Source organism: Eptatretus burgeri, chromosome 8 (genome assembly GCF_056783735.1).
Source record: "Eptatretus burgeri isolate ZD-2024b chromosome 8, Ebu_testis_v1, whole genome shotgun sequence".
Lineage (NCBI taxonomy): Eukaryota > Metazoa > Chordata > Myxini > Myxiniformes > Myxinidae > Eptatretus > Eptatretus burgeri.
This window is the reverse complement of record NC_140968.1, coordinates 92,734,075-92,761,441: the sequence shown is the minus strand read 5'-3', so window position 1 is coordinate 92,761,441 and position 27,367 is coordinate 92,734,075. Positions and strand designations below refer to the sequence as shown.

General features: G+C 43.4%; 1 protein-coding gene and 1 long non-coding RNA gene across 5 annotated transcripts in view; one reads left to right on the top strand and one right to left on the bottom strand.

Moving 5' to 3' along the window:
- Positions 1-511: 511 nt before the first annotated feature.
- The window catches only part of LOC147022287 (uncharacterized), a 47,803-nt gene continuing 20,947 nt past the window's right edge, over positions 512-27,367 (bottom strand). For 2 of the 4 annotated variants that reach the window (XR_015061170.1, XR_015061169.1), the window contains exons 4-6: positions 2,643-2,747; positions 2,475-2,542; positions 540-2,376 (exon numbers count right to left, since the gene is read on the bottom strand). Coding sequence is in view for 1 of the 4 variants with exons in the window: in XM_085893012.1 (XP_085749138.1) it covers positions 2,296-2,376; positions 2,475-2,542; positions 2,643-2,747 (254 nt within the window). In the remaining 3 variants the exon portion in view is untranslated. Of the gene's footprint in view, positions 2,377-2,474; positions 2,543-2,642; positions 2,748-27,367 lie in introns of all 4 variants that reach the window. The other 2 variants (XR_015061171.1, XM_085893012.1) reach the window with 2 other exon arrangements.
- Positions 2,553-27,367, top strand: part of LOC147022288 (uncharacterized) — a 33,656-nt gene continuing 8,841 nt past the window's right edge. The window contains exons 1-3 of the long non-coding RNA XR_015061172.1: positions 2,553-2,756; positions 2,956-3,023; positions 23,821-24,129. This is a non-coding gene — a long non-coding RNA (uncharacterized LOC147022288). The remainder of the gene's footprint in view (positions 2,757-2,955; positions 3,024-23,820; positions 24,130-27,367) is intronic.

Below are 27,367 nucleotides of genomic sequence, written 5' to 3'. Positions count from 1 at the left end.
GGAAGCTTTCACTTCATGGCCCTAAATTTCCTTTGCCTCTTCATGCACCTTCACACACCCTTTTTCATAATTCCCCTTTTCCTTTCCGTGCACTCTTTCCCTCTCCTCAAGCCCTCCACCCTATCCCCTTTAACGGATAGGAAATTTTGTTTCACCTGTGCTGATCTTAGTAAGAATGCTGCTGTGATCAGGTACTCATGTTACCATGGCTACACACACAAACACACACCCTATGGCCAGAACAACAATAGATCCCAGCGATGTGTTGCATGTTTTACCAGCATATCTAAACACAATATGCTTTTGCAGCATTGCGAAAAACATTGTGTGTTGTAAATTTGACAACTTTAAAAATCACGAGCACATTAACCATTGGGTGATTGCGTCATCCCCCCTCCCCCCCCCCTGACAGCGACAGACACGCAAACACACAACACAATCACATTTTTACTCTGATTGAACTCACACATGCAGTTCTGACAACTCAACAAAAAGCCTTCCACTCCCAACTATGTCCAATATTTCCCCCTCCCCTCAACCAAGTCCTCACCCTTCCCCTCCCAACCCTAAGACATCGATCCCCTCTCCACACTCAGGCCTTCAATTCCCACCCCCCCCCTTCCTCACCAAAAGTCCTCAACCCCACCCCTCCTTTCCAAAAGCTGCCCCATCTTTACTCTCACCCTGCTCCTGCTCATAAAGCCAAGCAGGCATTCCCACGTCGAAACAGCGGAATATGTAACATTTTCTACTCCTCCTATTATGCTATCACTGACTTCACAGAAATGGGAAACCTATCACAATTTTAAGATAAAATAATCGGAAATAATAGCAAACCTGTGCAACCTTCATCGTGAAAGCGCTGTTTGAGAGAAAGGGTTCTTGCAGTCCTGTTTAGTGAAATAATCGTACACGCCAGATAAATGCACCATTTTTTCACACAAACACCACATGTGGTCACTTGTTCAGAAAAAAAAAAACTAAGCTTCAAAAAATAAAAAATCTGATTGATGGGAAGCTTAAACAATATCATGACAACAACACTACTTAAAAATCCATCCATCAGGACCAAATTCTGTGCAGAGCGTTGGTGCTACCGAAACAGTCTCCTAGGCTATTGAACACAATCCTGATGAGGTCACCACTCCACTACAGGATACCTGCAAGCTGGAACTCATTTTGACAGCCTCAAAAGGATGACAGGCTGAGTCAACCCCACCTTGTATTAATTCAACAGCCAAGCGGGGTTTGGAAGTCAGGATCCTAGGATCCCACACCCACCACACTAACCATTAAGCCAACACCAGGCATACTCAAAAATGTCACGAAATTGTATTGATACATCTGGTAAGTGCAATTCAAATTGCCGTAAGGCCAAAAAAAAAAAAATGTTGCATTGGCGTAACGGGTCACTGAAAAATAGGGTAGGTCGGTCGGGATCTTTTTTTTTTTTTTTTTTTTTTCCTAATAAATCCCTCCCAAAATCTCCCCCGGCTCGAGTACCACCCTTTTTGTCGGCGGGTTCTGTCCGAAACACTTCCGGGTTTTTGCGATCGCGATCGCAATCAACAAGATACTTGAAAACGATAGCAATAAATTTGAAAACGATAGCAATAAAAACAAAAATAGCAATAAATTTTTTTTTTTTTTTCAAATTTTTTCGGCAAAATTTTTCGATAGCAAAAAAACAAAAAAAAAAAACGTAGGGTCGGCGGAATTTTTAGGGTCGGGCGGGTTACGCCAATGCAACATTTTTTTTTTGGCCTAATATTGGTACGTGCGTCATATTTGTATGTTATTTAATGTTGTACACAGTTTTTGCACCCGAAAATTTTCTCCTGCAAAATACCTGATGGTTATGATGTCATCATCAAAATATCTGATTGTTATGATGTCATCATCAAAATATCTGATGCTTATGATGTCATCGTGGCATCACTCATGACGTCACCTTAGAAAAATCAACATCATACTAATTTAGTACTATCTGTTCGTACATGTTTTGATGACCCCAAATCTGGGTTTATACCCCAAACACATATTGCAGAAGGAAATGATAACTTCGGAGACTTCATTGACTTGAAAGTACAAATCACGTTGCTGTCTTTAACACGTGTACAATAGAGTTCACTTTCGACATTTGCAACTGCAAAGGTCAGGACATGGTCGCTCGGCTTTGGTGCACTTGCGTCTCGCACAACTTCGTTCGGACTTGCAACCGCATTTTATGAGCTCTGCACAGACTTTAGCCACTTCTCCGAGAGTAATTCACACAAGGCACCCATCAGTTGTCCTTCATTGTCCATCCCCATCCTTCTGGCATGGGAAGCTTGGAATCAGGCTGTTCACTGGTGGTCCATATTCCTCCTTGATCTGCTGGAGGAGGGAATTCTCAATAAGAGACAGAACTGAAATTAGTACAAACACAAAATATAAATAGATCATCGCCGCTTAAGAAAATATTGGGCAATTACCTGGGTCGGGGGCATATTCTCCAGGCTTCTGGTTTTCTTTGAGAGAAGCTCCCTGTGTGCCTCATCAACTGTTTCCGTTTTTGCAGGTCATATAAGAGAGCACCACCGTAAGTCACTCAATATGCTGGAAATTCCGAAAGGAGATTTCAACTGGGTCAAATGGGTTACCTGCCATCCACATTGATAAATGCATCGGATTCTTCTGGATAGGATTCTCATGCCTTCCATAAACTCTTCTTCCCTCTGTTGAAGAAGCAGGAAGTTGTGTCACACCTGTTGAAGGTATGGTACAAGGGAAGAGCATGAGAAATTTCCTTCCCAATATTGTAGCTGATGTTGTTGATGTGGTAATAAGACAATGCTTTCCCCATCCCAAATGCAACCCAAATATCCATTTCAAGATACGAAGCCAGGAAATTAAAATCAAAATGGCATCCATGTCTTCAGTGTGCACGAGAATTTTGTTGTTGCTATTCCTCAGATGGACCACGATTCTGATGTCTGCTGCCGTTGGAGATTACAGCAGTGCCTGTGTGGAAGAATACCGATGTGAGTTATTCATACATGTATATCACGACTACGTAATGCAACATGGTTTATAAAGGTAGAAATACACACCTGTGTTGATGTACAGAAATACCGGCCCGAGGTGATGTACAGCTCCTTACTTGAAGGACACACCCTCCCTATCCATTGTCTTTGATAGGAATCCAAAAAGCTCATCTTTGTTGTCAGAATCCCAAAGAAAGTCTTTCCAGTTAGTTGGCATATTGGTCTGAGGTGACACCTTCCTGATCCTTACTCCATCCACTTCCCCTCTTTTTTTTTACGGGTGGACTCTTTGATGCTGCTCGGAAAATATCTGTCCCAGTTCCCAAGCCAGATCCAACCTGTGAACCTTCTGCAGTTCTTGGTGCATAAATGACTGGAATGCATTTTCTGCGTACTCATTGAAGGTGGGCGAAGGTGATGTTGGCAAGCTGTGCACAATGGCTGTGCCACCTAAGATTTTGCCATCAAATTGACTAGGATGTATCGGATGGCTACTGGTTTATTGGCAACGCAGCAAATTGGATTTTGTTCCAATGCGGAGTTTTCCAGATGTGGACAGAAAAGGAAGGTAAAGTAAAGCTGATTTTCATGACTGAAAAATACCTCTGGATCCACTTCCTGGAGCTGATTAGCTAGATAGAGACGTCCAAAGAGACTGGCATTGTTATGGAGGGCATCGATTTCCTTTAATTTGGGCTTGTCCTTGCGTTTTGGTCACCTGATGATAGGCAGAGACTGGCTCATGGATTGACACTGTTCTATCATCAAGTACCTCCTTCTGAAACTTGATATTTTCCGAAAGTCTCGATGTTTTGAACAGTGGTCACAACAGATTCGTCAACAGTCTCATGTATGCAATATCAGAAGCTCGGGGCAATCATCCAGGAAAGGGTTACCGAATTGGGTTATAACCTGCATGAGGTTGTTGGTTTGATGCTCGAATAACTCTTGAGCAGACACACCCTCTTTGTGATGCTGGTAACTTATCTCATGGTCTTTACTCAGGAGGTATTCACTTTCAAATTGATTGAGTAACCGAGCTTGTTCAGGGCCAGCAATCATCCATCACCGAAGAGCATCTGGATTTTTTGCCAGGCCAATCATGCCGCAATTGCCCTTTACCTTCACATTCTCTTGCTCATTAACTTGATCAATTGTAAGGGATGAAAATCTGTGCTTATTTTTGTTAAACACCCAAAATTTGATGAAATCATCTTTCAGAATGGCCGGTAAGGACTGCATGTCGCGAATGTGCACGGATATCCAGCGACTGTAATTGTAACTAGCATAACCTGCGCATACTCTGCGCGACATGTTGGGGTGGGTGTGTCTGAGAAAGGAACTGATGCAGAGTATCAGTAGTAATTTTACTTTAATGCAGTAAGTGGAATACGATTTCACTGTTTCAGAACCATTTTATTTACTTTTTTTTGTACCATGCACCTCATATGGTCTTTGAGATAATGTAAGCCGAATATCACGTTACTCGAGCGCAGAACAAAGTCGAAGATAGCGCGACACGAAACCACAAACTCGGAAATAATATACAAGATGGTCTAGTGCAAAGAAAAGGAACATCAGTGCTTCCATAGACTCTACATACAGGTCGAAATCATTCTGTCTGTGAGCAGGAATGAAGAAAAGAATCATGATCTCCATCTGCAACACCATATCCCAGAACTGGAATGTGGGGCTTTCTTTACCATGCTCTGTTTCCAGGTCTGGAAATCCTCTGAGTCACTGTTCCCGTTCGTATTGGCTGCATATGAATAATGCTGTAGTTTACATAGCACTAAAGCAGTGACCTGATGTGCGTGCCTTGTCCGTGTGATATGAGCGACTTTGAGAAATAAATCGGCTTTTCCTGATGTGGCTAAACCTGCTTCAGTAAGGGCATTGATCCAGCCACAGGACTCCAATAAATCACCAAGGGTATTCCACAGCACTTTTTCAATGATCAGTCCTCCAAACATGATGACTAGTTTGTCCTCTCCATGTGTTGTGGGCCATTTCCACTGGATGTACCATACTTAATGTTTGCAAATATCGGACAATCACAAGCGAGAACAGGAACCTGACCAGGGTTGAGGAATTCTGTAATAGACTGAAGGACATTCATAGCATGCTTTGTCATAGCTGGGGAGTCTGTCTTCTCAGCAAATAGAGGAAGGAGGGCTGTTATATAGCAGGTGGGCTGACTAGGGTGCGGTGAGTGGACGGGAGCGAAGCATGGTAAGCAACCCAAGACAAAGCATTGCCTTTCTTCAACTCCTCCATTTCAAGAAGTTCTATGGCATGCTGGACCCATGCATCTTCCTTGACTTTAGCTTCTTCCAGTGTTCCCTCTTAAGATTTCCTCTTCACTTCCAACAGTGAAGAATCACTTTCTCTAGTTTGATGGGCATACCACACCACCATCCTTGAATTGCTCACACAGAGACGGCCAGCTGGTTTTCAAGCAGGAGAACAGACCCAGACAGGCTCGCTGTTCAATGAGGGTTTTTTGACTGGTTATGGCATAAATGTTCATACTGACATACTGTAAATGGGAAGGGGTTCTCTCTCTCTCTCTATCTCTCTCTCTCTCTCCCCCTCTCCCTCTCCATCCTCTCTCTCCCTCTCTCTCCCTCTCTCTCCCCCTCTCTATCCTCTCTCTCTCTCTCCCTCTCGTGTCAACTGTGGCTCCGTGTTTGCTATTTCCTTACAGTTGTGAAGCAATTTTTGAGAGATCATGAGACAAGCTTGAGAATCTTCAGTATCTCCTTCAAGTGCTGGTCAATAGAGATCCATGGAGAATAGACTGTGCTTTTGACACAGTCTGGCACCCTGCACTACTCACCAAACTCTCTTCCCATGGTATTCAAGGCCATCTCCACTCATGGCTCGCAGACTTCCTCTCCTGTCACAGTCAACGTGTGGCCCTAAATGGAGTTCTTTCATCCCCTCTTCCTGTGCAGGCTGGAGTTCCTCAAGGTAGTGTTCTGGGCCCTGTTCTTTTTCTGGTTTTCATCAATGATCTCTCGGACTCTCTGGAAAATCCTCTATTTCTCTTTGCCGACGACTCCACCCTCTGCCGTACCATCTGTCATCCCTCAGACCGGCAAGCAGCAGCTTCTTCGCTCACTGTAGATCTGGATAAAATCACAAACTGGTCCAACACGTGCAACATGTCTTTCAATCCAGACAAATCTCACACTCTCACTATGTCTCTTTGAAAGGACCGTTTAGAAAACCCCCCATCCACTTTCTCAACAATCCTCTGGAAGAAGTCCTTTCTTTCAAGCTTCTGGGTCTCACTATCTGCCATGACCTTTCCTGGGAAAGTCACATTTCCAACCTCGCCTCAAAAGCCAGTCGCCGACTGGGAATCCTCCGTCGTTCAAAGTCCTTCCTCGGCCCTCTTGAGCTCCTGACCACTTACAAAGCTTTTGTCCGTAGCCTGATGGAGTACTGCTCTCCCCTCTGGGCTGGTGCTCCTGCCTCCCACCTTTCTCGGCTTCACGCTGTCGAAACCAGGGCATTTAAGATCATCGGCATCTCCCGCAATGAAGCTGAGTCTTTGGGCCTCTCACTCAATCACTGCAGGTTGGTCGGTGGTCTTTCTGTCTTCTACCGACTCCTCTCCAGCCTTGCCCCTCCTGCTCTCTCTGCGATTTGTCCCCACCACATTTCCACAGGGCGCTCAAGGTCCGCCAACAACCCCTTTCTGGTAAAACTACTAAAATCACGAATCACTGCTCATCTTCACTCTTTCATTCCTCTTTTTTCCCGCCTTTGGAATAAACTTCCTCACTCTATTCTTTCCCATTCTTCCCTCCAGGCTTTCAAAACAGCTGTTCACCACCACCTCTTATCTTCCCCTATCCAAATCCTCGATCTTTTCTACCCCCGATAATCCACCCAAGCCCACTTCCTTCAATTCCCCTGCTTTCCTTCCTGAGAGTCCCTGTAATGTCCATCTTCTCTTCGCCATGTTCCCCGTCCCATCTCCATCCCGCTCCCTTCCACAGTTCACCTAATGTGTCTGTTCCCCACTGTTTTGTCCCTTCCACTCCCGCCCCTCTTGTCTCATGCCTCCTTGCTGTGAGTTGTGTGTTAGCTCTCATACGAGCCTCGACCAAGGTATACAAAAAAAAAACCCATTGATGTGAGCCGTTTGGGGCTGGGCCGCATATTTTGCTGATGCTTTGTCTGAAAGCTTCCAGAAAACGTGAACTGTTGTTGCGTAAGCATCTCCATTCTAAAAAAAAATTGAACCTTTGCAAATTGGTGAGCTTCTGATTCATAGTTATGTACCAGGAAGGAACTATTAAGCATCTCCCACATCTCCTCTGGAAATGCCAGAATGCTGTTCTGACCATCTGACTGTTCTTGCGAACCCATGTTTGCAAAGTCCTCAAGGAGCCTGGTCTTGAAACGGGCCTTTTTGACTGAGATGTCTTACTTAAGCCCTTTAAATCGACTATGGTGCAATTGATGGAGGTCACACAACTAGAAAAGACACGTTCCATCCTCAGCTGAATTATCAGCTGAGGCATAGCTTGCGAGAAAGCTTTCTGGTGTTCCATCTAACGCAAAGTCCACACACACTGGTAGAGCATCAAAGTTCTTGAATTAGTCTGCATTTTTGAGGAAATCCCTGTCTACCGAGAAAGTGTTGACGCTTGTTCGATTCTGTGGGTACATTGGATGCTCGGGGGTAATTTTCTGGCAAATTACACAGACTGTTCAATTCAGGCCGACAATCTGAATCCTTGGAAATTCAAACACTGAGTACCGTATCTGGACCAAGACATGTCATAGGTGAGCAAAGGTTAATTACTACCTGAGAACAATTCTAGCTATCTGTTTGGATTATAGCCACTAGTTAAAAGGTTTTCATATTGTGAGGTTGGTAAAAGACAAAGATGATATTTAGGGATCAGATATAGACTGGAACAAGTACTTATCATTGTCATATAAAACTCATACCAGTGCATTAATGTGGATTAAAATGTTTGCCCCAACTCCAGATTTAAAATTTGACAGATAGAGAGAGACCTTACAGCACATACTATTGAAATCATTTTTCCTGTTTGCATGATATCCTGAGCAGTGGGTCAAAATGGTGTTAAGATGGTGTGACTAAAGAGATGTCCTTCCATCCACTGGTGTATGCAGGGGATGCGGGGAGGGCGATCCGCCATTGGTGACAGCCTGGGAGGGGGGGGGGCGAGTGCCATTGGGAGAGTTGAAATACTAGTACGATGATATATCAATTGTTTAAGTTGCAAGTGACATTATAATAAAAACAGTAACTCAGAACTAAAACCATCGTAATATTGTTTCGAATCTGGAAGCCATTGCACACAGACAGACAGCGGTCCCGATAGCTCAGTTATTTCGATAAGTATGTGTTTATAGTCAGGGTCTCGTCCTTCTGTCTAATGGGTTAATTTCATGTGTGCGCTGCGGTTTTATTTTTTAGTTAGGTTTTTATTACAACAACAACAACAACAACAACAACAACAACAACAACAGCGCACCGTCACCTCGCTCCACCATCGCCATTACACACGTGGCCTTAGGTGAGGAGGTAGGTGGAGCTACAATCGCCTCAGCTCCGACTCCGCCCCAGAAAGGTGGGAGTTGCCCCGCCTACCGTGGGCCTGTCCAATGAGGGACGGCCAGCGAAGCGCGCGATGCAACTGTCCAATCAGGAGGCGAGTTACCTCAGAGCAGATGCTCCACCCACGAGGGGGAGGGATAAGAAAGGTCGCGAGCTGCTCGTGAAAGAGAAGTTGGTTGGTTCCTGCTGGTTGAGTTTGTGGCTCCTGGCCAATGATCGTGCTGGTCAGGGTTGGTGCTCATCCTGGTTGGTATTCGTGTTCGTGGTGCACGGGTCGCCGATCGTCGTTCACGGTTGGCGAAGTCGCTCCTTGGATTCTGGAGGCGTGGGTTTGAGTCCCACCAAGGTGGGTTGTGTGGGAGCAAGAGAGCTGAGGATCCCATTTCCTTCCACGGAATCCATGCTCCACAAGTGCAGGTCGGTATAGACTGCATGAGGCGGACAGGTACCAACCAGACCTTGACCCTCAGCTCGCCTTCCCTCTCGAGCCGAAGGGCCGAATAAAGACCATTGAGGTCCATTTATTTTGGGGTGCGTGTGTGTGTGTGTCTGAGTGGGCCCTGTCTTTAAGTAGAATTTCTTAAGTGTTTTCTTTTTATTGCACATTATTTTGCATTGCTTATTCGGTTGCATCTCTGCTCTGTGTCTCCCTTCCCGATTATTGCCCCCATTATAAATAAACCGCCAATTGTTAAATGTTCCAGTTCGTTGCCCGTGTTTTCTTCCATTGACCCAGCACGGTGTGGGCTTGAGAAATAGTGAGGCCGTCGGTGCCATAAGTTGTCATTGGGTCCGTCGGACTTTGGTAATTCCGCTCGGTTACACCGGACTGAGGTCACTAGAGTGACCCGGTTCGACAGAGTCTGTCGAGGGTGTGACTTCCCCGGTAATTTGACGACGTGGGTACTTAGGTATATTGAAATTTGGCTATTAACCCCACCCAACACCGTTAGAGATTTGGCGAGCACGGTCCTTAAGTGACCCGTGATCTTCGGAGTTGTCCGAGAGTCACGACCTAAATACTGGTTGTTCGGTGGGAGACGGCTCTACTGCTCCACCTGGCGGCCGTTCCTCGCCACCAACCCCCGGCCCACAACAATATCATCATACACAGAACCGAACATAAACACGGAGCAGGAACACAGCATTACATTACAGGACAGTTGGTGGTGGAAGTGGTGGTTTAGTTAATGGGAGGAGGTAGAAGGAGGCAGAGCTGATGATGTGCTTGGCTTGGGTTTTTTGGTGGATAAAGCAGATGTTGACGACTTCAAGTAGCTGCTGATAGTAGACTGTGAACAGTTTTTTAATTTATCTTAAAGAGTCTTCATGTGAAGAACGACAGCAGAAATGTTTTTTTGTCATCAGTTTTCTTCACCAATTAGAAGCAAACTTTCATCAGTTACCAGGGCATTGTGCATTGTAGGAAAGGTCATGATTCGTTCTTTGGGTTGACGTCAGTATAAACTCATTTGCATACACCATAAACGTCTTGGCCACGATCGTAGCTCGATGTGCTTTTCATTCTGAAAAGTTAATTCCATTATTGTACTCTATTCGCAGACCTTCTGAAAAGTTAATCTCCTCCTTTAAATAGTTAATGGGCAGGAAAAACATCTCCACGGAAATGATGTCATGCAATTGCCGAACATTCCTTGATGCTGGATTTTATGCTCCCTTTTTGAAAATTCTTCCTGGTGATGTTTTCTCTGTGGTTGAAGATGTGTTTTTATTATACTGTACTATCAGAGTACCCACCCTACGGGCAGTCTTGTTCCAAGCATGCAACATGTTCTTCTGGTGCATGCCTTTATTTGGGCGGTGTATAGGCAAATGACAGCTCCATATAGAAAAAAAAAATAACCTGGGTGACGTGTATGAAGCAAAAACATCCTTTCTGCTTTTAATTCAAAACACCTCGTTGCACTGGAAAATGTGGGGACAGGAATACTGTACTGTAAATGGAGGAGACTTGTAATACCCTCCCCCACCCGGAGCAGTGCCAAAGGAAGGGTCTGCCCCGGGTGCCAAATACTCTAAGTATGCCCCTGCTTCCATGTTTTTTCTTCGAAACCTTAGCCTTACTCTTGTATAACAGTATAAGCACAAGTTTATTTCACATTTCTTATACACGAGAGAATTCGTTTTTTTAAATATATTTGGCAGTTTTCTGGAGATAATTACAGAAATAAAACAAGAATAAGAGCAATCAGAGGTTGCAGACCCTCACCAGGACTTGTTTTGTGTGGTGTTTGTGTTCTGGTGTATTACATAATTAATAAGAGACATTACTAGAACTGCCTCATTCACTGAGATGTTGATCTGGCCTATGTTGACCTTTTGACCTACGTTGACCTCAAAAATAATAGGTGGTGGAATTCAGTGACCTGAAATATAAATCCTCTTCAAATTTCAAGTCAATCGGATGAAAATTGAGAATTTTCGAAATTTGGCCTGTTTTGACCTAAAATTGTGACTTGCACATGATTAAACGTGAGCGGACAGACAAACAAACTGAAGCGATCAACATACTTGTCAAAAAACAAAAAATTGCCAAGGAACAAACAGACAAACGGACCCAAATGCAATACCCTCTTCTCTGGCATATCGAAAATTTGGCTGAAAATTCCATTTTTAGAACATGATGTCACCGTGAGGTCATCACAGTTTGCGTCTTGTTTCTGGGTTTATGCAGTCTCGTACACACCTTGACCGAAAGGTATTGTGTCGAAAATTTCAGCACCTTTCCTGAGGTGTTACAGAATCGGCAGATATCTATCCCAAAACCATATTGATCCAAAACCAGAGAAAACCATATTGAATACCTTATTGAAGTACCAAAGTAAGGTAACTATTAGATTTGTTGTCTTCTTAAAGCATTCCAAGCACCAAAGTACTGTATAACTGTGAAAATTTGAATCTGGATTTATGTACCGTTTTATTTTTGACGTCATAATGACATCACAGCTCTCCCATGTAACAAATTATCTGGAGCTTTGGCATTTTTCCATCGTGATACCCGTTGGAGGCTCTGGTTAAAATTTGGTGATTTTGTCCAGCATGTAACGATCCTGGCCATTGGCTGGTCATTTTCGTCGCTTAGCTACTGGACTATAATGGGTAATTTTAAATGGTTATAAGAGGTTCTAAAGGGTAATTCTAAATGGTTATACAGGGTAATTCTAAATGGTTATAAAGGGTAATTCTAAATTGTTATAAAGGGAATTTTAAATGGTTCTAAAGGGTAATTCTAAATGGTTATAAAGGGTAATTCTATATGGTTCTAAAGGTTCATTTTAAATGGTTATAAAGGGCAATTCTAAATGGTTCTGAAAGGTAATTTTAAATGGTTATAAAGGATAATTCTAAATGGTTCCAAACGGTAATTTTAAATGGTTGTAAAGAGTAATTCTAAATGGTTATAAAGGGTAATTTTAAATGGTTGTAAAGGGTAATTCTAAATGGCTATAAAGGGTAATTCTAAATGGTTATAAAGGGTAATTTTGTATGGTTATAAAGGGTAATTCTAAATGGCGAAAAGGGTAATTTTAAATGGTTCTAAGGTGTTCTGAAGGGTAATTCGATATGGTTCTCAAGGGTTATTTTAAATGGTTATAAAAGGTAATTCTAAATGGTTCTAAAGGGTAATTTCAAATGGTTATAAAGAGTAATCTTAAATGGTTCTAAAGCATAATTGTAAATGGTTATAAAGGGTAATTCTAAATGGTAATACAGGGTAATTTTAAATGGTTCTATCAGGTTCTAAAGGGTAATTCGAAATGGTTCTAAAGGGTAATTTTAAATGGTTATAAAAGGTAATTCTAAATGGTTCTAAAGGGTAATTTAAAATGGTTCAAAAGGGTAATTCTAAATGGCTATAAAGGGTAATTTTAAATGGTTCTAAGAGGTTCTAAAGGGTAAATCGAAATGGTTTGAAAGGGTAATTTTAAATGGTTATAAAGGGTAATTCTAAATGGTTCTAAAGGGTAGTTTTAAACGGTTCTTAAGGGTAATTCTAAATTGCTTTAAATGGTTCTAAGAGGTTCTAAAGGGTAATTCTATATGGTTATAAAGGGTAATTCTAAATGGTCTAAAGGGTAATTCTGTATGGTTATAAAGGGTAATTTTAAATGGTTCTGAGAGGTTCTAAGGGTAATTCGAAATGGTTCTAAAGGGTAATTTTAAATGGTTCAAAAGGGTAATTATAAATGGCTATAAAGGGTAATTTTAAATGGGTCTAAGAGGTTCTTAAGGGCAATTCGAAATGCTTCTAAAGGGTAATTTTAAATGGTTATAAAGGGTAATTCTAAATGTTTCTAAAGGGTAATTTTAAATGGCTATAAAGGGTACTTTTAAGTGGTTCTAATAGGCTCTAAATCGTAATTAGAAGTGGTTCTAAAGGGTGATTTTAAATGATTATAAAGGGTAATTCTAAATGGCTAAAAAGGGTAATTTTTAATGGTTCTAAGAGGTTCTAAAGGGTAATTGCCTGGTGTTGGCTAATTGGTTAGGGTGGTGGGCTTGGGATCTGAGGATCCTGAGTTCAAATCACACTCGGCTGTTGAATTAATACCTGGTTGGATCGACTTTGCCTGTCATCCTGCCGAGGTCGACAAAACGACTGCCAGCTTGCTAGTATCCTGTGTCGGAGTGACGACCTGTCCAGGACTGTGTCAAATAGCCAAGGAGACTGCTAAAGGCCCTGTCACACCTTGACGATTTAGCCAGCATATGCCTGATGTATGAAAAATTTGTCTAAAACGCTGGCACATGTCGAATATGTATGGGTAAGTTTTGTATACGTTAAGAGCACGCTGGCATACGTCGAAGTACGCTGGCATACGTCGTAGAACGCTGGCATACGTCGTAGTATGCCGAGCTGTGAGACAAATTTTCCATGCTTGAAATTTTTTGACGTATGGTAGAGTATGACTCACATGTTCCGCATAACGCTGGCCATAAGTTGTAGGCACGTTATGCGATCATTGACACACGTCGACACACGTTACTTGTAAGTTACTCATGAGTCGAAACACATCGAAGTAATGTTTAGCATACCCGAAACATATTTCTAACCTATGAGTAACGTGTTGTAGGCACGTTACGCGATCGTTGACACACGTTACTTGTAAGTTACTCATAAGTCGAAACACGTTGAGGTAATGGTTAGCGTCATTGTTCCAGACTCCCTGGCTTTTTTTTCTTCGGTATGACTGTGATGTTGACACTTCGATTTCTAGTGTGGTTATAACATAATATAATTAATAGGCTGCCACTCAACGATTTAAATCATAACCGCACTAGAAATCGAACTGTCAACATCACCGTCATACCGTAGAAAAAAAAAAACAAGAAAAAAAAAACAAGGGAGTCTGGAACACTGACGCTAACCATTACCTCGACGTGTTTTGACTAATGAGTAACTTACAAGTAACCTGTGTCGACGTGTGTCGACGTGTGTCAACGATCGCGTAACGTGCCTACAACTTATGGCCAGCGTATATGGAACGTGTGAGTCGTATGTCGAAAAATTTTCAACATGCTGAAAATTTGTCGACGTACTCGGCATACTACGACGTATGCCAGCATGCTCTTAACATATACAAAACTTACCCATAACGTATTCGACGTGTGCCAGCATATTTGGCAAATTTTTCGTACGTCGGCATACACTGGCTAAAACGTCAAGGTGTGACAGCGGCTTGACACTTCAATGTCTAGTGCGGTTATGATTTGAATCGTCGAGCCGCAGCCTATTAATAGCCTATACCACGTGATCATCGGCAATACGCTGCTGTGCGCTATGCATAAGTTAGACTATCGTTAGGCATAGGTTGTGAACGCCGACAACACGCTCAGCATTCGTTGATATAAGTTATCTATATGTTATCGAAACGTTCTGTGTACGTTACTAATACGTTATGCATACGCCCAACTCGTTATGAATACATCTAAAACTGGAAAAAAAACATCAATAGTTCAGCATACGCCAGCGTTTTACATACATTTAGATACCTTGCCATACACTGGCTAAAACGTCAAGGTGTGACAGGGCCCTGAGGCAGCACCAACGCTCTGCACAGAGTATGGTCCCAATGGATGAATGGATGGGTAAAGGGTAATTGTAAATGGTTATAAGGGATTCCAAAGGGTAATTCTAAATGGTTCCAAAGGGTAATTTATGGTTCCAAATGGTTCTAAAAAGTAATTTGAAATGGTTCCTAAATTAGCGGCAGTAGTATAGAAATTGCTGGTGGAGTTAGGCGAACTGTCCAAACAACGCACGCACGGCTCCTTTTACTTGTGAAGATTTGTCTTGAACTTCGTGTGGTGCTGTCAAGTCGAGCATGCCATATCCTTCCATGGGGATCAGAATTTCACCATTATGCCTGCACTGCTGTTGATATAACATTTGCCGTGGTACCATTTGAATGCAGGCTGGCAGGATGGCCTCGAGGTATGCATATTCACCTCTAAGATGCCCAGCCCTGACCCAGCGACAAACTGTCTTCCTGGTGTTGCACAGGCAAGGTGATTTATGAGGTATTGCTGTCCCTTGGATGGACGTTAAACTGGGAATCCCGACTGTTGGCATTAGTTGGTGGACGTTAAAGATCCCACGGTCGGTCCTTCACGAGGAGTCGGTTATCTGTTGCCAGCACCATGAACAAATTACAAATTCCTGCCCAAACCTGCAGAGGGCATTGCCGTGACATCGTCCTAACCTACAGAGACATCAGCAACAGAGCATCGCCCTCAGCGAATGGTACTAGCCCGCAGTCCTGTGCTCCACACAAAATAAGATTTAAATGCGAGTCATTGTCTGAACTGGTACACGTGATATGTTGCACTACCATGTAGGCTTGACTGACAGATCAAATGATCTGGATGAGAGGGAATTAAGAGGGAATTTGAATAAGTTGTATGTGCCTGTTGTGTCTTGTGAAAAGTTTGTCAATTTAGGGGAAAAATGATATGTCTGTATTCAAAACCATGGGTTTAACAAGAGAGGGAATTTACCAACAGGAAAAGGAGAGAGGAGAGGTAAGGAAACTGAATTACAAGTAAAATGAGTGGTTTGCAGGAAGGGTTTAATGGGGGTAGAAAATATCATGGGCAGAGATGGAGGATGACTTGAAGTGATGTCATACCAGCTTTTGAAGCCCAAGATGGAAGAGTGTGTTTGAACTGACCTAGGAAGGAGGTTCCACAAGTGGGAGAAGAGAGGAATAAAGGAGTAGCAGTGAGCAGTCAACCCGAATTGTTGGAGTTTCACAAGGAAAGGATTTCTAGAAGAATGTCGGCATCCTAAAGGGATTGCGGGAGATCAGAGGGATGAAGTAACAGAGGGAGCAAGACCAGAATTGAGTTGGTGAACAATAAACTGACTACCGACCTGCTTGCAGTGCGAGAGCAGCAGACGTGCTTGTGTATGTCTTTGTGGGAGATGTCAGTGATGTTGACAGGTTTGGATTCCATAGCATCCAGCAGAGACAAGGGTGAAACTGGGGTATCAGCTTTGAGCTATGGGCAAAGGCTTTGTTACCTTTGAGAAATTCATATTTCCAATGAAGGACTTGGCATGATGGAGGATGCTAAATCTGAGACTGACTTCACGAGCCAGTTTTGATGTATGACATGCCCAAAAGAGATTGTGGTTGATGGTGAATCCCAGATGATTAAGACATTGAACCTTGGCCGGTGGTTGAATATGGGAATAGAGGGGTGCGTTTGCTTGATGATATTTCTGGAGTGACAGGCAAGGCTGTAATATTTGTCATGATTGAAAGACTTACCACTTGTCAGACCAACATGGAATCATTACCACATCAGCAGAAAGGGAAGCAGCTGCTGTCAGCCTGTCAGTGAGATGTGGTATCAAACAGCATAAGCTGCAGTCATCCACAAAGAGGAAAGGATGTTTATCTATGGCATGGGAAAGGCAATTAATGTATATGAGGAACGGGGCTGGACCAAAGACTGCTTTGGGACAACCCAGTCTCTACTAGGAGATCTATTGAGAGGCAGGTACTGACAGCGTGAATGGAGGAAATGAGCAGGCCAGGAAAGAATGGGCCTTGCATACCACAGGCGGTAAGCTTGTGAGGCAGAGCAGAGTGCCAGATTGTGCTGAATGCCAAAGATATATCCAGAAACGCATCCCTAACCCCTTCATTGCAATCTGGGGCAGCCATCGATTGTTTTGAGAGAAACAGCAGCATATCCAAACTTGATTAACTGGGATGGAATGCAAACTGATGCATAAATATCAGGACATTGGATAAGAGGAAAGACAACGTCAGTTGTGATGATGGATTTCTTTACTTTGCTTGTAACCATTCAGGATAGATGGGGTTGAAGTTATTTCACCAACCTGAAAAAGAGAGGATCTTTATTTTGTATCCTTCTTGTGCATAAGAACAATGGTACCTGCCTTCAAAGCAGATAGGACATGGCCTCATGTGAATGACAAGCCGATGAGAGCAGATAGCGGAGAATCGAGAGCAGTGAGGCAGGCTTTGAGAGCATTGGTGCCGACGCCATTTGGGATCATCCCCAAAGCAGAATCGATGTTGGCCAGAACATTTGCCCCTCCTTCTCAAGTGAAAAATTCACAGTGTGAAGGGAGTAAGATGGGGACAGAATGGGATGTGCTGGGTACTCGAACTTTGGAGGCAATCACTGAGTTAAGATATTCAGCTTTGTCTTAAGTGGAGTCAGCTGTGAATCCATTGAGGTGAGAAAGGACATGGGTTGTGAGGATGGAGGGGGGGGGGGTATGCACCAAAGACAGATACAACAACGTGTAACTACACCTTTTTGTGCGCAGTGTCGAGGCTCATGGAGAATGAGGAAATACTGTACATGGGTTCGATTAACTTTTAGTTAATAAAATCTGTTCTAAAAACTCCCTGAAAATGACCAATTAATTCCGAAAAAATACTTTTCCCAAAAATAAAATGTTGTGACCTTGCTTGTAACTTTTTACCTCCACCACCGAAAGTGGATAGACATGTTTTCATGTCTGTCTGTCTGTCTGTCTGTTTGTTTGTTTGTTTGTTTGTGAACAAAATATTTCAAAAAGTTATGGACGGATTTTGACGAAATTTGGTGGAGAGTTTGGGTATGTGAACAGGACGAAATGATTAGATTTTGGTGAAGATCCGAATCCGAATCTGGATCTGAGAATTTTAAAAGTGATTTTTCACCATTGAGTGATCGATGAAACTTAGTGGATGAGTTGGTTAGGTGACCAGAACAAGCCGATTAGATTTTAGTTCAGGTCCGAATCCAGATCCAGCCTATCAGTGGGATACAAAATGTAAAAATAATCAGCCTGGCAGAGGTATGCACTCGAACGAGTGCCTTCCAGTTAAAAAAAGTTCTCGGTAATCCTAAAATTACATGTGCACCGTCATTATTTACTGATATGTCAAGTAAATGGCACGTTTTTCAGATAGTTTTGTTCCAATAATTAAATGAACGGGATCTAGTTCTATTGTGGACATTGTCATGACAGAATGCTTCACTAAATAAGACACCCAAACTCTTGTTTAATCAATGGGGATGCAGAAGAAAATGCACAAAAAAATCTGAGACATTTTTACAATTCTTCCTTCCAATTTTCTGCACTTGAGAACTTTTCAGTAATGATTATCATCCTTGCTGGGATGAAAAAAATTGATGTGAATGACTATCATCCACCCAGTGTCTGTTCTGAGTCCGGATCACTGATTAGTTGATGTTTCAAACTCTGCCTGAGCCATAATAAAGAAATTAAAAATGGGTTCGAGCAAGGACAACCAACCTTAGATGGGCAGGCTTGATGGACCTAACGGCCTCCTCCTGTGTTGAAGTTCTTTGTGAGGGAACTCATCTAATATATATATAAAGGTCTTTCTAACCACTGACTCACTCACTCACTGACTCACTAAGTGACCCCAAAAAATCCAAATCCATTGGGACCATACTCTGTGCAGAACATTGGTGCTGCCAAAGCAGTCTACTGGGCTATTGGGCACAATCCTGTATGGGTCGTCACTCCGACACAGGATACTCAAATGGCTCAATCATCCCAGCAAGTGGGTACTCATTTTGCTGCCGACTTTGGAAGGATGGCAGGCTGTGTCAACCCCACCTGGTATTACTTTAACGGCAGAGCTGGATTTTAAAGACCCGAGAATCCCAAGCCCACCACCCTAACTATTAAGGCTGACTGACTCACTGACTGATATTAAAGATCGGTACATTCTGGGTGATGTAGAAAGATGAAATTTTACGTGATGTAGAATGTGCCAATGGATATCAAAGCCGATACACCAGGAAAAATGACAGAATGAACGGCCAACATCCAGAAATGAAAACATAAATAAATGAAAAAAATATGAAAAAGTGCAGGTGATCGACCCGAGACAATAGGGAAGCCCAGTAATTTGGTGTGCCGACGGACATCAAAGCCAATACACTGGAAAAAAAAAACAACAGAACCATTGGAAATTGTCTGTAAATGAAAATATAAATAAATGAAAATAAATAAATGAAAAAAATAAATGCAGGTCAGCGACCTGAAACAATGGGGAAGCACGGTAATTTTGCGTACCGACAGACCCCAAAGCCGATACGCCAGGAAAAAAAAATCACAGAACCACCTGAAAGCATCCACAAATTATAATATAAATTAATGAAAGAAAAAAAATCAAAATAAATAAATGAAAAATCAAATGAAGGTCAGTGACCCGAGACAATGGGGAAGCATGGTTTGTTATTGCTTACAATGTGTAAGCATAACCTGCTTGTATTTTTATAGTTATTAAACCGATGAACCATGTTCAGGCAGGCCATGCACCAAACGATATGAGAATGATGTCGTTATTAACAAACTTTGGGTTTTCAAGATTTGATTCTCACAATTATAGAACTTGTGACAGAGTTTGGAATACTCAAGTCAACAGCGCATCATATTGTGCCTGAGTTTCTGGAGGTAAGAAAGGTTATGGCAAATTTGGCAACACAAATCCTCAGTGAAGAACAGAAACTGAACTGGTTTGTTCTGTGTCATCTGCATCTTCAGCATTTTTCACTGGGCGGCATTTTCTTGAAACGCATGATTTTAAAAGTAGAAAACCTGGAACCACAACTCCAGAGCCAAAACTAGTCTCGTTCAGCAGATTGAAAAGAGCTGACTTCTTTCAGACATTAAATTGCACTAAGTTCAACATAGTTTCTCAGTAAATATGGACGACTCCCATATGGGTTTTAATGGTCATCTGAGACCTGCAATGCACGAAAAGTATTAAGATGCCATTCTCCTCCATGACATTGCGGTCATTCACCCTGCAGGAAAAACACAATGTCTTTTAGAATTCTGGGAGAGGAAGATTTTGCCCGACTTATTATATACTGTACACTGCATAAAAGTCAATGCGATTTCCACTTAATCTTCAAAATAAATAACGACTTCAGGAAAACATGTTTGAATTAACTAAAGAGGTTAACACACCCATGTCCGTTGCATTAAGGACACTTCAGAAGGAAGGCTTCTGGACTGGAATCAAAAGGTTGCTTGACCATCAGACAAAAGGAACTAAAGAACGTGAATATTTGGAACGTTGATGTGATGATTTGGAACTTTAAAGTCATATAAACAGTCTGGGAATCTTGAGATGTCCATTTTGCAGAGATTGTGTGCACACGACAATAAATTCCCTTTCATGTGTGTTTATGGTGTTAAACCTGCATATCAGTACCCCCCCCCCCCACCACCACCACCAATCTGCCTCCCCCCTCATCTCACCCATTCTTAGCTCCCCCATCATCCTGCACCCTCTTTGCTTTCCCTTCATTCTGCTCCCTCTCGGCTCCTCCCCCCTGGTTTTTCCCCCGCCCCTCCACCTCTCGATTACCCCCCCCTTGCTCCAGGCCCCTCCACCTCCCAATTTTGCTCCTACCCTCCCAGATTTACCCCAGCTTCATAAAAGCTCCGCACCGCTCCCCCTCAATTTGCAACAACCCTGCACAATCCCAGCTTGACCCCAGCCCGTACCCAGCATGTACCCTTCCTATCCCCCCCCCCCCACCACCACCACCAGCCATAGCACTTCAGCAAAGGGCTGTGACTCAGTGGGACTGACTCACTCTGTAAACTTTCCCACCTGGATTTTTATCAGTGACAAATCCTCACTTCTGCACTTGGTTATGACCAACTTCCCAGCCAATGTATCTTGCTCTTCCTCTGCTCCATTTGGTTCATCTGATCATGTGATTGTGATGGGCAACATCTCTCTGGCTATTCGTAGAGAACAGCCTCAGCACTAGTGAGTCTGGCAGTTCACTCAGGCAAACTGGTAGGGACTGCAAGCAGCCATCACACTTCAGGACTGGTCTCCTATATCTACTGCCTCTGATATTAATTCAGCTTGGGAATTCTTCAATAGACTCGTGCTCTCCCTTATGCACAGATTCATCCCATTTCATCTTCAGTTATCATACCCATCCTTCCACCCATGGTATACTGAATCATGTGTTGAGGCAGTTGCCTTGAAACAACTTGCTTTCTCTTCCTAGAAGGAAAATAAGACCGAAGACAAACCTCAAATCATTCCACAAAGCCCACAAGTGTGTGTCCACTCTCAGGAGAGCCAGAAAACAACATTTGCCAAACCACAAATTGAATTTTCATACTTGTCTCCCTCCTTTAAAACCTGGTGGGGTGCCTTGTTAACTTTGTCTCAGGTGTATGCCCCCCCCCTCCGTCCCTTCCCTCTCTTCAAATATTCCACCTGCTTGGAAATCACAAACATCACCACATTCAATAAAATAGTGCAAAAATCGAACCCCTTAACTACAGACCTATTCACTTACTGAAAATCATATGAAATCCTTCATTTTCTCCAACAACCTCATCTCTGATCATCAATTCGTTTTTAGACCCAGTCACTCTACCTTGGACTAGCTGTTTCTACTCTCCCACCAATGGATGGAGGCTCTCATCGTCAGAGGTGAGATCAGAGCCATCTCTCTGGACATATCTCGAGCTTTCAATACAGCTTGGCACCCTGCCTTGCTATCCAAACTCTCTGCCAATGGCATCCAAGGCCAACTCCACTCTTGGATTATTGACTTCCTCCACTCTCGTAACCAATGTGTGGCTCTCAACAGAATCCTTTCATGTCTTCTTCCTGTCAAGGCTGGATTGGAGTGTTCTGGGCCCAGTCCGATTCCTCATCTTCATCAATGATCTCTCTGACTCTCTGGAAAATCTCTCTCTCTCTCTCTCTCTCTCTCTCTCTCTCTCTCTCTCTCTCTCTCTCTCTCTCTCTCTCTCTCTCTCTCTCTCTCTCTCTCTCTCTCTCTCTCTCTCTCTCTCTCTCTCTCTCTCTCTCTCTCTCTCTCTCTCTCTCTCTCTCTCTCTCTCTCTCTCTCTCTCTCTCTCTCTCTCTCCCTCTCTGAAAGGACTGTTTGGCAACCTCTCACTCCCATCTATTTTCCTAATAATTGTCAGAGGAAGTTCATTACCTCAAACTATTTGATCCCACGATCAGCCATGATCTTTCTTGGGAAAACCACATTTCGAACTTGCCCTCCAAAGCCAGTCACCGACTGGGCGTCCTCCATTGTACAAAATCTTTCCTTGGCACACCTGAACTTCTATCCACCTAAAAAGCCTTCCGTTCTGCAGATTGATGGACGACTGCTCTCCCCTCTGGGCTGGCATCTCACCCTCACAACTTTCTCAGCTTGATGCCATGGAAATGGAGGTCTTCAAGATTATTGGATTCTTCCATGATTAAGATGAGTCGATAGACCCATCACTTTCCCATCGCAGATAGGTCAGAGGTCCTTATGTTCTCCCACTTCCATTCTGGTGTTGCATGCTTTGTGCCCACTCCTCCTTCCCCAGGTTTCTGCAGGGTGCATGTGGTTCACTCTCAACCCCCTTCTGGTGAAACTCCCAAAATCCAGAATCACCTTCACTCATTTGTTCCTCTTTTTTCCCCACCTATGGAACCAACTTCCACATTTTCCTCAATCCCATTATTCCCTACACGTCTTCAAGACCACCATCTCAGATCATCGCCCATACAAAACCATGGTCTTTTCTACCCCCTGCCAACCCCCACTCCTCCACCCCCAAGCCCACTTCCCTCCAAATTTCCATTTTTTTCCTTCCAGAGAGTTTGTTTCTGTGTCCATGTTGTCTACCACATGTATTCTCCCCTACCCCTCATCGTTACCCACATCTTTGCTTGTCCGTCTCCATCTGTTTTCTCCTTCTGCCTTGCTGTCTGCATTTCCCCCTGCTCGTTCTGCTGTTACTTTTGTTATGTTGCATCCTGATATATTCTGCATTCTAGCTCTTCCACGAGCCTCGACTGTGTGTACAAAAAATAGTAAATAAAATTATAATTGTCAACTGCACTCTCTGTTGCTCAGTTGGGGGTGACAACTTTTGGTGATTTCACTTGTAAATGCTTTGACCTGCAAAAGTACTTTCCAAGCAAAATGGGTGTGCTACTGCCATCTACTGTATTAAACGGTCGGATATGTGAAGTCGATTAAAGGAAAGATGGAGCAAATTACATTTGTTGCAAACTAGTAGATGAGCCAAGTGAAGGGAGAGTGAGGGAGACCAAGCTGATGGAGGGTTCCAGCTATAACGTGTATATTCGGGTCAGTTTCGAGATAGACCTTTTTATTGTTGTGAATTGATAAAATAAATAAATAAAATTCACAATCTTAAAGCATGAAGTAAGGAATAGAAAGAAAAACAAGAAGTTTCGGAATAAAAAGCAAGAAGTAAGGTTCAATTGAATATAGAGGTTAGAAATGACAATAAAGCTAGAAAATTGGATTCCGTCACTTGGAAGGGAATGGGCTTTCCGAGTCCAAAGGTCAATGCCAAAATTAAAATTCCCAAGACAGTGGGAAACATTCAAATCTTTGGAGATCAAGGCAAAGCCCAAGCAAAATTGCCAATGCAAGTGGACAGAAACAAAAATGAGTGTGCTGCTCCAACAGCCAATTTAGTGCATCTGTCGTTTCTCTCCTTCACAAGCCAGCATTTCCAGAAATAAATTTTAAAAGGGCACAATCATGAAATACCACTGAATGGATAATTATTCAAAATAAAATGTGCATACAAGTTGCTTTTTCACTATTTTCTTTGATTCAGTGTGATCTCTACAGGCTTGGAACTTGGGTTTCAATCGCAGCTGAAGAAACATGGACCGATGAGCCGCCACGTTCAAGTGACTTCCTAAAACATTTCTGGCCATATAATCAAATGTTGACATTCTCGTATGGATCTTCTTTGAACAGATTCCATATGGCTGCACTCTACAAACATGGATGTGTTGAAACTGCAGAAAACTATTCAACAAATCTGGGTAAATGGATGGAACGAAGTGTGGTTCAGGGTTCCTGGCTATGCCCAGTGGAGATGCCAATCCATTGCTATGTTCCAGAAATGGAGTGCATTGGAACTGTTTTTTGAAGGTAAACCCACCAACTTCATTTTGTTTCATGAAATATGATGATGTTGATGATGATGATATTTCATCATCATTGTGAACTTGCCTTCCGGAACTTGCCTTCCGGTTCTGCTTTCAGGAAGCTTCTGGTCGACTGTTGCTAATTTGCATGTTCAGTGAATTAGCCAAAGGTGAATGAATGATTGTTTTAGTTACTGAATGCTACACAGCAGTGCCAATAGCTCCAACTTAGAACAATGAGTCAATATAAATTGGAAAGAGTGGTCGATTATAATTATTTTATTCAAATTAGGAATCGTTTGAATTATCGAGGGTCCACTGCACAAGACCATGAGGATAGAGGAAGAGCCAGAGTGAGGTGAAGGTTAGCATTGATAAAAAGAGCAGGAATGAAGATGGGGCAAAGACCAGGTGAGAGGACAGAGCAAAGAGTGAGGCAGAAGATAGGGCAAAGAGCATGGTATCTGTCAGAGTATGGATCAAGGAAGGCACAAGGCAGAAAGTGAAACCTCATCGACAACGTCGAACAAATCATATGATTGAAGCAACATTGTACACTGATGTCGATTTTTGTAGGAAGGACAATTTTTTTTAATACAGTCAAATGCAGTCTGTGGTGGAGTTGCTTGGTTGCATCACTTTTTGAGGGGTGCAGCTGTGCCACTTCCCCTTCCCTAAAATAACTCAAGACCGTAAGATCTTAAGCCAACCATCCTTGCCATGAAGTCAACAACTGGCTTTAAAAGACAATAATTAATGCGTTGTTTGGAATGGCAGTGATTTTAGATATATCCATCAGTTATTGCATCATGTTTAAGAAAAAAAAAATCCGAAATTGATTCAGAATATTAAGAAGGATGATAAATACTATCCCTTGCTTAGGACGTTACTTCAAGAATAAAGATTGTGGATTGATTGATTTAAGAGGAAGGTTCTCTTTTCTGAAATATCAGAGGTCCACAAATAGAGAGGAAGCCAGCGCCGATGGCATGTCTGCACCCCCTTTCAAAATTTTCATCTGTTGTTGCCTTATTCTCTTTTCTGAAATATATCCTTATATTTGACTTATATCCTAGAATTTAATTGCATTAAATCAGACATTTTCCACCTTTATTTACACATCGTCATCCACAGCTTCCAAGTGAAAAACAAATTACACAAATTTCAGAAAATTAATTAAAAATACAGAACTAGAATATTGTCGTGTCCAGGGGGGTTTAGCTCCCATCTGGATGGATGGCCAAACAGTTCTCCCTTGGAGGCTTACACCTGAGACTCTTGGAGATCAATACGTGCGCAGGAAAGAATTGGAGGTAAAGACGGAGGCACATGGGTTCTACTCGACCCACAACAGATACACAGACACAAGCAAATGAAATAAAACAAATAATAATTTAATAATGAGTAATCAAATATGTACAATGACAATAAATCAAATAATGAAAGAAAACCATGAGGTAATCTAAATCTAAATCCAATTGAGGTGCCTCCAGGCAGACTTAAATACAGACAAGGGAACAGGATAATAAAAGAAAAATCCCTCCTTTATCACAACACTTAGCTTTGTCTAGAGGTGGTCTTCATTGAATGTGGATCCGAGGAGCTTCATCATGCATGTGCAAACGTGCCCTCAAAAATGGTGCTTGGCTGCTCTCTCGCAGCGGGACGAACGTACTGTTACGGCTGTGGAAATTCGCATTACACCATAAAGGGCCCTCAGGTGAGATATCTCCATAGGTACATGTGTAGTTAGCCCAAACCCGTTGTATAGAGGGAATTTATGTGATCCATTTGGGCTGCGATGCTTTGAGTTAGCCATTTTTCTGTTCTATCTTTTATTTCAAACACACAACATTTCAACAACCACGCCATCCCCATCACAGCGCCAACCACACTGCAACCACGCCACCTCCACCATCTACGCTACTACATCTTCGCCACTACGTCCGCTTCCGAACAGCAAACAAAGGCGCAAAGGAGGGAACTGCGAGGATGCGCAGGTTTCCCTGCCTGTTTCTCCCGTTTAACTTCCCCGCGCTTTGGAGTGGAGAAGGGGCGATGCAGGTCAAACGTCAGAGGTCAGGTAAAGGAGGGGCCTCTTTTTGGGGGAATAATTCTCTGGCCCCGAGACAAAAACTGACTCCCCCGGCCCCCGCACGGGGCGGGGTGGAGGGAAAGCGTGAGGGAACGCCCTTTTCGGGAACCCTCTCGAAGGAAGGTGGAGCCGAGAATGGGGCGGGGCGAAGGGCGGAGCCCCGCGCCATAAAAGATGGACACGGGCGGGCGCGCGAGTGCTTCCTTTGTCGACGGCGCTTCTTCTTCCTCTTCGTTTTGGAGCTGGTCTCTTCCTCTGCCTTTTCGTCCTAGAGCGCTTCCTCTTCCGCCTCTTCATTTTTCGTCTTGGCTGGTGGTCTGGTTGGTCTTCGGGAAGAGCTCCTGCACTCGCGCCTTGGTGAGCGGCCCTATCACGAAGGCACGGACGGGAGACGCGGCAGCGCCCGTTGCGAGGTGGGCCTGTGCGTCCGGACGGGGAGTGCCGGAGAGGGTTCGCCGGCCGCGAGAGAGGTCGGGGCCAGGCGCGACCACGCTGACGGTCGCGGGAGAGGGATTCACCAGCCATAAAAGGGAAGTCGCGACTTCTTTCTTTCTTTTCTTTGGGGTTTTTGTGCGAATGTCTATGGGTGGCGCCAGTCTGGCTCAAGTAGTATTGGTTTAAGTGTTGCCGTGTGTACGCGTATTCGGTTGTTGTAGCTCTGCATCGTTTCTTTTGTTACATTTGCTTTTTGTGCATAATTGTTTTAACTGTTGTATGTGCATTTTTGACTGTATGACTGTATATACGTGCTTGTCTGTGTGTGTGAATAAAAATGCTTGCTTATTGAACTGTTCCTGCTCTGCTTCGTCTCTTTTCCTTTTTTATTGACCCTCCATCTTGCATCACGGAAAGGGGTTCGTAGTAGGTGCAACATCCCGGTAATTAATCTGAACCGTCCAGGTCGACGATAACACCGCTCGGTTATCCCGATAGCACGGAACGGGCCGCCCAAGCGGCTCGTGTCCGGAGTCGACCTGTAGCGAGGTACGATCACCCGGTTTACCATCTGCGTGGGTACTTAGGTAGGTCGAGTTTGGCGAACAACCCTATCCTACGCGGGTGGCTGATTGGCACGATCGTGGTGAGGTCGAAAGGCCCACCCGTGACTGGCTCCGGGCGATAGTTCCCGGAGGGTCACGACTGAATT